Below are 12,880 nucleotides of genomic sequence, written 5' to 3' on the forward strand. Positions count from 1 at the left end.
TAGAACAGTAGTTCACTTTCACTTTTTGTAGTTTATATTTTTCCATAGTAAATAACTCTAAATCCTTGCGTTGTAACTAAGTTTCCTCTCCCCACTCCCATCTTGTTTCCCTCACTAGAGCTGCTTAGTTTCAGTGTAAGTCCCATTTCACTCATCACCTTCCTTCACTCTCAGTGTTCGTCCACACTCACACTTTGCTACAAAGCTGTGGTCAACCCACATGGAAGCTCATGAGTTACTTCTCCACCTGATTTAACCTGCCCACATTGGTTACACTGAGCACACTACTGCCAGATTTCTGCAAAACAAAGGTAGATATTTTTTCAAATCAAGATGTGAAAAGAACAAAACCACTGTACCGCTGTATGATGTAATTTTATTTTTTCAATGAAATGCCCTAGGTGTCATAAAACAGAACACATTTTCTAATCTTGAAGCCAGCAAGATTGAGAAAAAAAGAAAAATCGAACTTGTTTTTCCTATACATAATTTCCATACTGAGACTACATTCAGAGAAAGAAAAACCCCTAGAATTAAAATGTAAGCAGACATTACTTATGCAGCTCTCTTACAAATACACTGGACGTGTCATACAACTCACATACGGTGCTTTGCTAGTACAATATGCTACAAATAGAATTATTCAAACGCAACTATGCAGCTTTTCTATTACCTAAGACCTTTTCTTTTTATTATGTTGCAACACCTTTATTATTTACTTCACACTTCATTACCATACTACAGAACAATCTTTTCTTTTCTGGTGGCTTGTTTCTCAGAAAGGAGGCTTTCACTGTGGCTTTCTTTGGAAAAAACCAAGCACTCAGTTTCAGATATTAAAAACATTCAAAGGATTTCAATATACATTCACAACTAGATTAAGCCTCCATTTTTCAAGTAAGGGTCTCAGTACTTGCTAGTAAACTGATGGAGAGTGCCAGCTGGTATTTACTCCTCATTTACGAGAATGTGATCTGGATAGCTGCCATGCCTCATAAATGCCCTCATCTGTTGGGTGAGTTGTGTGCGCACCATCATACCCTGCACAAGAATTACCGTAACTTGAAGTCTGGGTTTTCTCACAAAATTCATGGATAGACCAAAAAAACTATAGAACTTCTTAAATAAATGACACTTGCAAAAAATATTTGCATTGGTAGAACTGCATAATCTCATTTTCAGTGAGGTTCTTAGGTCAAAAGTACTATTTCACTTATTAAACGTGGCTTTAAAATACAGTATACATAACACTTATGTTACAAATGTCTGGAAAAACATTGAATCAATCAACATTTCGACTCATTGCATTAGTAAGTAAACAGCAATACTTTTGGAAAAGTATTCAAGTATTTCCCTGAAATACTACATAACAAAAACCAGATCCTAAACTTTGTATGACTTCCTTTAACCAAATATCATTTGCAAGTGCTTTTTGTCATATAGAGCAATATGAATAACACTTTGTTGCAAAGATACAGCACACCATTTTCAGATTACACAAAACTGGAATGTAAATAACTTCAATAGAAAAAAAAATCAGCCATTTATAACAATTTTCAAGTGCTTCAGTAATAAACTGACCAATCACCATGGCTTACGCTGAGCAAATACATGAGACATAAAACTAATACAAACTGAATGACAGAATTGCCAATAAATAAACATGAATAGAGAATCATTAGCTGTTTCAGTCAAAAAAAAAAAAGTTTTAAAGAGAACTACACACTTAAGAAAAGAGAGCAGGGGCTAACTTCTGATCCTCAAACCAGAATAAATTTAGCACCGAGCCCACACAAAGAACATGTGTGTGTCACAATACATAAATCCATACACAACTTAAATAATCACTCTATAGCTATACACGATAGTCTAATGTTTCCTGCTATAAAAACAAATCAGCACAGTGAATTAATTATTTATCAGATGCCAGTTTCTTCCCTTGACTTCACAAAACAAATTATTTTGTTTCATACTCAGTTAAATAAATATTATTTTAAAAAATGTCAATCATCAAATCATATTTTTAAACTTTACATTTCAACATCTTATTTTGCAAAGACATTTTAACATATATAGTAGAATCTCCAAAGAATTGTGTATCGAAGAGGGAAGCTTTTCATATGTTAGTTTTAGATATTTTAAAAAAAATTAAAACTTGCTGGTGTTTCAGAAGATATTTATGTTTTCCTTTGCCTGTGCCTTCCTGGTATTATAAGTATCCCACTTCAGTTGCTGTGTGTGGTATTTGGTATCATCCAAACAGTCATAAACCCCTTTATAATCCCAAAAAGCATCATGCAAGGAAGCTTTTTTAAATAGAATATATAGGATAAGGTATGATCTGTATACAGATGTGCTTTTATTTGTCAAAGTATTTTTAAACTCTTATTGTTATTACTTAAAGCCAGGAATGTGTGTTTAAATTGCATTGATAAGTTGCAAGGTATAATCAGAATTATAAAATCAAAGATTTACTAAAAAAAACCCATGAGAATGACAACACTGTTGTCCAGCATTTAAGCCACATGCAACTACATAACACTCCCAGTAGAAAACATCTTCTCAGACACTGAAAATATCTTGTCTTGATATCTTGGTTCGATGACAATGCGAAGTCCTATGTTTTGTAACATTTAGATATTATTGCAACACAACTGCTAAATTAGCTCTCTAGAAAAGCACAGCGAATTTATCAGTCATTGTGAATACATATATATATATGCCAATTCTCTCTTTTCTAACAACTTAAATTACATTGCTTCAAGATACATTTTAATGAGTACAATGTTTTTAAAAAAATGACACAATGCAATAAAAAAAATGACACAATGCAATAAGATGTCTAAAATTCTACTGAAGCCATAAAAAAAAAATCTAAAATTTTAAAACACGTGTCAGTGACTAAAATGCATATTTACTCAATTTCCTTGAGCTTTTATTTTTTCTTCTCCTCATTGGAGGAGCAATGTCTATAGTAATTGTTCAGTGCTACTCTGGCTGTAGGCAGCTTCATCTTTACCATTTTCTTCGATTCCCCTTGCAAATAGTTTCATTAACTGGCAGTGAACCCTGAAAAATATGGAAATCAATTAATAAGAAATGAGTACTACATATTTAATTCTAATAATCCATGAATTTCAAACTGCTGGACAAAGTTCTTTGCTCCAGACTACAGAAACTGCACTCTTTCCTGATACAATTCTCCCCTGCAAAGAAGGCTAGATGCTTTCAAGAGTCCATCACTCCTGTTACTCCTCTTTTCCACACAGAAAGTTCTACAGAGCAATCAGATGAGCTGATCTTATACAATATACAATATTTATAAAAATCACTTTGGACTGCTAAGTGATTATGTTTAAATGGAACACACTTGCAAGTAAATATTTTCTATTGTGGTTTTGGTTCCTTTTGTTCTAAAAACAAACAAACAAACAATCAACCAAAAGAAACCGAAACAGGTAAGATAAAAAGCCCTTTAAATTTCACAAACCTCTATTCCCTTCTAATTTGATTATATGCACAACTGCAAACTTCTTTCTCCATACACCAAAGCTGGAGGTAAGACTGTGCTGTGTGCCAAAAACCACAAAGTATGGGAAATACTCAGTATTTTTGTAAGACAAAGATGCCTACTTAAGCCTAAGAGGAAAAGCTAGTACTCAGTGTAAGGAGGTTCTGCACTCATTTAAAAAGAATCCTCCCAACACCACCTTCACCTTGAGCACTTCAAGCAGTTAATATCAGTTCCTAAGCAGTAAGTAGGACTTCAAAGGTAGGGCCATCCATCTGTCTCAGTCAGAGAATATTGGAACATTCTCTGCAAAGGACTCAAAAGGGTAACAAAAAAAATTAAGTTTATTATCAGAAGACTCAAATTTGCTATGCAGAGGCACCTTTTTGGGATGTCTTTATGAGCATCTTTAAAATCTATGAAAAAGCTTAATATTTGCTGATATATGGAGAGAAAAAAATGATGCTTACCTCACTTCAATGGCTGAACTGTCCAGAGTTTCTCCATCACAGTTCCAGGTGGTATTAGCAGTATTACAGCAACAGGATGGATGATCTCGGCAGAAGTGGCCAAAACGTTTCTTTCCTATGTCCATGACATTGCTCTCATTGTCTTCTGAAAGTTTTGATGTAAATTGAAAACTCTTCACCCGATAAACATTTACAAATGAGAAGTCAAACTACAAAGAAAAATAAAAATCAAAACAGGCAATTACAATTAGTTAAATACATTTGATGTGTAAAGCAACTCAGCATGCGGCATTTTGTATTCAAGAAAGTCTGTCTGCTCCAATTTTCTAGAGAAGCTTACCTGAGGCATAGAGTGAATTTTGTTTTAAAAAACTGCACAAGTCAGAAACAGTAAAGCCAAAGTGGAACCTCACTTTTCAGTGGTCCTCTTCAAGTAGCTGCAATACTGCCACTTTATAATCGTGTAACAGGTTCTGAGATTATGAGTAAACGGGGTATAAACTATTAAAAAAACCCTATTAAAACTATTATAACATGAAATCAAAGTCAAAAAGGTTTGGATTGAATCTTTGTACCATCCTCAGGACCTGTTCAACTACAGTGCTTAAGGCACATGGGCTTTTCTGAAAGCCCTCTGCTTCCGCATTTGGAAGAATGCCCTGAAGGTGAGAATTCCATGGCAGTGTGATCACATCAGAGAGCTGGGTGTATACAAAAATAAGAATAGAGGGCAATATTATTACATTCCAACAAAACAAATTTTAACTAGTTAATTCAGCTAGAAAAAGTAGGACAATTACAAGATTGCTGTTATTAACACAGGTTGTAGATTTACACTACAATATTGTACAAATGCTTTAAAAAAAGACTTCGTAAATTAAAGGAACAATCAAATTAGAGAGTGCCCCGACCCGCCTTGAAAGCAACTGATACAGACTTAAACATTTAGCAAGCTGTAATAAATATAGCCATGTCATTTAGCAAAGGAGTATGTCTGTGAGCATCTATGGGAGGAGGGTGGCAAGGAAGCAAGAGTTTACCAAGAAACTAGTCTGTATTAATGTACAGTCACCTTTTGCTTCCTTTTTCTTTTCACATTTTCTTAAGTTTTCAAACAGGGTTTCCCACTATTATTAGACACTAGTCTGGGGTGAGGACATATGTACAACCTTGCATTTAATCTACACTGCAAAACTAACATACCCCAGAGAGAAACAGTGGGGAAGCACTGGAAGGAGAACGACTACAGTGGTAATCACAAAAAGCATCAGAGTTGAAGGGATCCTAGGTCTTAAATTCCATCAGCTTTTAACCATAAATAAACCGTGACGTTTTCAAACTCCACACTTGGAAGCTGTGGCTCACGGATTCAACAAGGCTCCCTAAGCAGTGTGCTCGTCCAAACAGCTTAGCTGCAAAAACTGGTATCCATGGCTGCACAGAGCCACCCATGAATGCTCTCATGTCTCTAGTCTAAGCAGAATCTAGTCTCTTGAATAAATGTTGAAGCCAATTTGAAAGGTAGCCAGGGAAAGCTTCAAATAATCAAAAATGTCAAGGGAACAGTGAGTGGGAAGGAGTGAAGGGAAGAAGAGGAGACTGAGAATAGCAGTAAGGAGGAACGCAGACACAAACACAATGTCCCAGGAAAGGGTATGAGGGAATACAGGAAAGAGAAGCTACATAGATGAGGAAGAATAGCATCATAAACAAGTGAGATTTATTATTGCTTTTATAACTAGATATGACATTAGTCCATTGTTCAGATAATTTCCAGAACATGTTAATAATACCAGGTTGTGACAAATATTAAATGTGTATATTCACAGCCACAGCTCTGGTTTCAGCAGATACTACAATCCAAAGTAGTGATGAATCTTCCCTTGTAGTTTATCTTGACAGCTACAACATATGCAAGGAGTAATTTTGAAGCTGAATGCATAAAGCTCATATTCTAGTTATGCATGTGTATTAAAATTCTGCTAAAAGCCTGAGGTTTACAATCAAACCGAAGTTCTGGTAACTTTTTTCTAAATGACATTTTTATATAGTTTACAAAAAGGGATTTCTTATGCTTCACTATATCTTCTATGTTATACTGCTGTGAGCAGTTTTTCATGACAAATACATGGGGGCACAATTGTGATAAAATCACTTCAAATATTGTCCAAACAGTAAACATATGGAAAATGTTATGTAACAGAATTCAATTAGCAAAAGTTGAATTTTGTTAGAATTCATGGCCAAAGACTTGACTTAGCTAAAATAATTTATTTTTTAATGGTACACATGCTGAGATTATGTCACCCAAAATTTGTAATTTAAAAAAAAAAAAAAAAAAAAAAAACCAAACCCGCTTTGTAGATGTTCTTTTTCTCATACAAGAACATTGATATTTACAATTTTGACTGACTCTGGAGAACGCATTGTCAAAGGGAATACACACCTGATCATCTTGGTTTGTATGTCTAACAAGATACCGTAGAAAATCAAATCTGGAGCATTTACGAACCAGAATGAGGTCAGCTGAACCATCAGCCAAATGAGCTGCTGGTGAAAGACCTTTGGGACTTCGTGGACAGGCACAGCTCATATTTACTGCATTGATGGCTAGAAACTTTCCTTTAATAACCCTCCATTCTTCTTCATCTTCTGAAACACATCAATAAAAGCATGGAGATAGGTTATTATTTCATCTATTCGCAAGAACGCTAAAAAGCAATAATTGTCAGCAACTTAAAAGTTTTTACTGGGCAGATTCATGCACTGTCAATACACATCTAAAATAAACTGCATTAAAAGAATCTATTTTTCATATACTAACAGAAAGTTGCTTTCTTCCTTCACAGACTGTGATTATCTACTAAAACTGCTCAGCATTTCTGACATACACATGTCAAATTCAGGATCAATGCTATTTGGGTAAACCCACAAAACATTAGACAGGGAAAAGACAGAGGCAAGTTACAACTCTTGTAAAAGTGTCAAAGTTCAGGTGCATTTTTAACTTTTTAAAAAATTTTATTCTTAAATAAACAATGATGCAGAGACAGTGGCTTAGTATTTGGTTTCTAAATCAATATTACTCTTCTGCCTCAATGCCACAAATTATATTGAAAAAAAAAGACAAAAAGTGAAGCGATGACTCAGGGTAGTTATTTTCAAAGTGCTTCTTTGATGGGACTATAGATGACATTATGCTATATATTTCATGTCCTGAAATTCTGATATACTTTACTGTCTTAGTTTTAGGAACTTCACATTTACTTTAGAGAATCATTATTACAATTGTCTAGGTAATTTTGGACCTAAAGTCTATGATGCATTCATTTTGAATTGACCTCTTCCAAGCTTTATACATCAGAAAAAGAAGAAAAAAAAAAGTTTGAAAGTATTCTGTAGTTGTTCTTTGCCCTTTGAACTTTTCTTACCTCCTTGAATTTTTATTCATGGGAACTTACAGAATCATAGAATGGTTTGGGTTGGAAGGGACCTCAAAGATCATCTAGTTCCAACCCCCCTGCTGCGGGCAGGGACACCCTCCACTAGACCAGGTTGACCAAAGCCCCATCCAGCCTGGCCTTCAACACTTTCAGGGAAGGGGCATCCACAACCTCTCCGGGCAACCTGTTCCAGTGCCTCACCACCCTCACAGGGAAGAATTTCTTCCTAATATCTAATCTAAATCTCCCCTCCTTCAGCTTAATGCCATTTCCCCTTGTCCTATCACTCCATGCCATTGTAAACAGTCCCACTCCAGGTTTCCCGCAGGCCCCTTCAGGTACTGGAAGGCTGCTCTAAGGTCTCCCCGGAGCCTTCTTTTCTCCAGGCTGAACAACCCCAACTCTCTCAGCCTGTCCTCATAGGAGAGGTGCTCCAGCCCTCTGATCATCTTTGTGGCCCTCCTCTAGACTCAACTTCTTACTATCCAACCTTTAGTAACAGAACCTAGAAAACCAGAATTCCAGGAAAAAAAGAGCAGGATTATAACGTGACAAAAGGCTTAAAGGAAACAAAGCATTTTTTCTTCTTCCATCTAGACTATCCTCTCTATCTCCTGATAAACAAGTCAGTAAAAACAACAAAAAAAAGAGGTCTTAAATTCAACATTTTCGCATCATTTGCCAGAGTGGTCTTAGTATTGCTTGCTTTACTGCTGATCTTTTTATGTTGTTTTTAAATAGGACATTACAGAAAGAAATAATTTAAATAAGATTCAAAATGTGTATCTTAGAGAGAGATGAGAAAGACTTAAATGTCAAACTACAAATGACTTTGTTCAGCCTGTAGGCAAATGATGAGGCCTTGCTCCGACATTAAGGCAACTGAACAGAACATAAACTACTGGAACTAGAAACATCTGTGTCCAGAACTATGCAAGTGCTTATTTACAAGAAAACCAGGCATTTTCTGATATAAAACCAACAAAATTAATACAACACCCTTTACTGATAAATCCTTTTTTTATCTGAGAAGCATTAATAATTTAGACTGTAGTGTATCTAGATATGTGTTAACTTTTGAAGTATGCTCACCATAATGAATGTCTCAAATTACTTAAGGTAGAATGCTTATATATGTTACTGTAATAGATTGTTTTCACCTGGTGGAAAAGCACCGTTCAATATAAATTTCAGCATGTTGCTCAAAAAAAGCCTCACTGTTCAAGTAAGAAAAAAGTCAGGGTATTTATCACATTTTAAATGACCAACTGTTTTCATAACCATTCTGCAGGGTGCATCACTGTAATACCACAAATTATTTACCCAAATTATCTTTCATACAATAGAGCAATCATAAGCAGGGAGAGCATAAACAGCACTCAACTGTCTATTGTGCATATATACACTGCAAGTTGCTGAAATCAGCGTAAAGTGCTAGCACTCAAAATTTACTCAGCACATGCACACAGACTTGTGCAGAATATGAAGAAATATGTTCAGTGACAGTCAATGCAACGTATCTGAATTGTACACAAACCAAATAGGCACAATGAATGAGTCAGCCAATATATCCTGCTGAGTAAAAAGCTTATCTGTGGTGGCAATTTAAAATCCTTTTTAATGCAAATCAGGAGTAGCTGACTGTTGTTTGCTTACCAGTAGTGCATGGAGAGGGACTGGACTGCAAAGAAAGCCAGCTACCAGAAGCAAAATGGATTTAAGTAAACAATGTACTACATAATCGTCTGCATAATGTCTTGTGCAATGCTGGCTAAAGTAGTCTTGATTGCTCACTAACCTGTAGCTTTCTTTTGCCTTTGCTCCTTTGCTGGATCAAAACTAACAAAATGGCAGATTTAAAAAAAAAAAAAAACAAAACCAAACCAACCCACAAAAATCCCAAATCCCAAACAACAAAACAAAAAAATACCAAACAAAAAAACCCACAAACAAAAAAGGAGAATAAAACCAGAAGAAAGTGCTGGTGGGAAGGCTACATGCTGTTCAAAATGGGTTTATCCAAAACAAGTGAGACTAGCGACGAAACTTGGCCAACTGAATCTGCATATCTTACTCAAGCAAGGTCACAAGTCTATCACTATCAGTGCTTCTCATTAGGATGTAGTAGTCAAAGATACACAGCTAGGAGGATGACTGCACAGAATCCAGTATATTAACAGTTGTTTTAACAAAAGGAAGGAAAAGCTATGCCCATAAAAAAAATCTGTGGAACTGTGTGCAGGGGTTGGAATGGGAGGAAAAAAGAGAGTAAGGATAGCATAACTGAAGAAATCTCATTTATCATTTATACTGAGTATTGGTGGGGTATTGCACAGAAATACTTCAGTTCACTAGATCAGCTACTAGTTGTTCCAGGTTCAGTGCCTCATATTTATTTAATAAACAGCTTTACATAGGGTGACTTTTGTGCTAACAAACAGAAATTTTTAATCCTGATCTATTCTAAAAGTTATCTTAATGACCTGTTTCCTTCTATACTACCTCACAGTTTATCAGTTAAGTCCTCCTCACAAAAGGAACAGAGTCCTAGCTCACAGAATGTATCTTTCCTAAAGAAAAGAAACCCAACACATTGAAATATACAAGTAATTAGTATAATTTTATCAGAACTTTGAGGTTTGAGTAGCAGAGGACACCATACATTTTCACATATTTACATGTATTTTCCTTAAAGAAACAATGGATTATCTAGTAACTCATATGTTTAAAAAACCACCACAACACACACACACTTGAACTGATATATTCTGAAAAATAATAGTTTGTGTAATACTACACCATCCTACTTTTTATGACAAATTACCTTCATGTTTTAATCCAGATTCCTTCTGCTGTTCTGCCAGCTGTTGCTCACTTTTCTTGCAAATGTAACATCTGAAAACAAAAACACCATTCGGTTCCTGAAAACAAAACTACTATTCAGTTTAATTTTTTTGTTTTACTCAATCATTACAGGACTTTCACCCACCACAAGATGCAGCACGGCACTGACAACCCTGATGTGGCACGACTCAGGATAGCCCTGCAGGCAGTACAGGTATTTAAGCACAGTACTGAAGATTATTGGATGTCAGAAATAACAGCATCACAGAACCGTAAGATCACATCAGTTGGAAGGGACCTCTAATGTGGTCCAAGCCTCTGCTCAAAGCTGGTCTTATAGGATCAGGATTGTTCCGTCAAGTTTTGAATATCTGCCAGTGTAGAGTCCACAAGACCTCTGGGCAACCTGTTTTACTGTTACAGCAGTCAAATATTGGAAGATACTGACATACTGGAACCAGTCCTTCACCTCACAAGTGCTAAGTACAGGGAAAGAATCACTTCTCTTGACCTGTTGGCTTCTCTTTTGCCTAGAGAGCCCAATATACAGTTGAGCCTTCCTTGCTGCAAGGGCACACTGCTGACTCAGGCACAGCTGTTGTCCATCAGGATCCCAAAGTTCTTTTCAACAGAGTTGCCTTCCAGCCACTCAGTGCCCAGTCAGTGCTGTTGCATGGGACTATTCCACCCCAGGTACATGACATTTGCCTCTCCTGAACTTCAGGAGGTTCCTATCAGCCATTTCTTCAGCCCACCAAGGTCTCTCTGAACAGCAGCCCTGACTTTCAACACGTAAAGCACTCCTCACAATCCAGTATCATCCATAAAACTGCTGAGAGCGCACTCTGTCACCCTCCCAGTCATTAATAAAGATGTTGCACTGGATTAGCCCCAGTATGGATCCCTGAGTAATGCCATTAGTAACTGGCTGCCAGTTGGACTTTGAACTCACAACCTAAGTTGTCCAGCCAGTTTTCCACCCATCCACTTATCAAGTCCACATCTCCTCAATCTGGTTTTAAGAATACTACAGGAAACCAAAGACCTTGCTAAAATCAAGATATGTAACATCCACTGCTTCCCCCTCATCCACAGGCTTGGGGACCTGTAAGTCCTGGGAGCAGACTACATCAGTGAAAACTGGGGCAAAGGAGGGACTTCCCAGTCTCATCCATATCATTTATCACTAGCTCCCCCATACAACCAAGCAGCAGGCTCACAGTTTCTTTAGCCTTTTGTTAGGATCCCTTCATACAAAGTAGCTCCCTTCACATCCCTCGCTGATTTCAACTCCACCCAAGTTTTGGCTCTTACAGTTCCATCCCTGCACGTTTAGGCAATGTCTGCATTCCTCCAAAGTCACCCATTCCGCTTCCACCTTCTGGTTTCTTCTCAGATCCTTGCTCATCCATGCTGGTTCTCTATCATGCTTACTCAAGTTTCTGTATATCAGAATGGACAGTTCTTGTGCTCTGAGGAGGTACCAATCAAGTCCCCTGGGCCTCTTTGTCCTCCAGAGCAGTCTTGCACGGGATCTTGTCAAGATTCCTGAAAATCTGCTCCTCTTAGTTCATGGTTGCAATTCTACTTTTTGTCTTGCTCACTTCTCTCAGGATTTTAAATTCTATAATCTCTCAGTAACAGCTACCAAGGCTGCCCTCAATCATCACATCCTCAACTTTTCTTTTCTGTAACAAGACCAGCAGAGCATTTCTCCTAGTCAACTTCTCATTCATCTGCATGATCATTGTCATCACCACACTCCAGGATTCTCCTAAATTGCTTGTGCCCAGCCCTACTGCCCTTCCAGCAATTATCAGGATGTACAAAATCCCCAGCGAGGCACTAGGCATTCTTTACGCCTTGACCGAAACCTGGGTAACAGCTTTCTCCCTCTGGAGCTTCCCCTGTATCAAGGCATCTGATGGATCAGGACAGTTGCTCCAGCTAGTGCTGGAGACCGTGATCTGTAGCATATCACAGCAGAGTCTCAATAAATTCTACACAGTTTCTGGCTCCTCTGTATCCTGCTGTGCTGCTTGCTGCTGTGACAACTACTATATCTCCGATAGTTTCATATATAAAGAAGAGTAAGAAATTCTGGTCCATAACTTCAAGCAGGTGAAAACAAAGAGAAAGGAAGGAACACTGGGACATTAAGGTAGGCCCCCTGATTGGACAAACAAGCGAAGAATATCACACAGAATTTATATAGCATAGTAATAGCCTATAAAAAAAGACTAAATACGCTGGTTCCTGAAAGGACCTATCCTCAGGACAAGCCATGCCAGCTGTTATCATGGCACTAAAACAATTGCTAAAATTGCTAGATCCAATTACAGTGTGAACATTTGAGAATTTTTGAATAATCATTTCCATTTGTAGAAGCTATGAAGCATCTGGATTTTTCTTTTATTAGCAGTAACACAGCATAGGATCCTCAGCATCTTATAAGTGGGTATGGTGCTGTTATACACTGTTTCCTTTAAAATTAGGGGGGATGATAGACACCAGCAAACAAAATTTTATTACATTTTTGTTTACTGACCTGATAAAATGAGGTGTTCTCTTTAATGAGTTGATAAACTTTTTCAAAAGCTTGTTTCTTTCAG

The 12,880-nt window shown here is 37.1% G+C and overlaps 1 protein-coding gene across 1 annotated transcript in view; it reads right to left on the reverse strand.

Moving 5' to 3' along the window:
- Nucleotides 1–356: 356 nt before the first annotated feature.
- Nucleotides 357–12,880, reverse strand: part of CERK (ceramide kinase) — a 47,725-nt gene continuing 35,201 nt past the window's right edge. The window contains exons 10-13 of the mRNA XM_075742352.1: nt 10,249–10,319; nt 6,428–6,633; nt 3,982–4,190; nt 357–3,069 (exon numbers count right to left, since the gene is read on the reverse strand). Coding sequence (XP_075598467.1) covers nt 2,970–3,069; nt 3,982–4,190; nt 6,428–6,633; nt 10,249–10,319 — 586 coding nt within the window. The 3' untranslated portion in view covers nt 357–2,969. The remainder of the gene's footprint in view (nt 3,070–3,981; nt 4,191–6,427; nt 6,634–10,248; nt 10,320–12,880) is intronic.

This window comes from Balearica regulorum, chromosome 1, assembly GCF_011004875.1.
Source record: "Balearica regulorum gibbericeps isolate bBalReg1 chromosome 1, bBalReg1.pri, whole genome shotgun sequence".
Lineage (NCBI taxonomy): Eukaryota > Metazoa > Chordata > Aves > Gruiformes > Gruidae > Balearica > Balearica regulorum.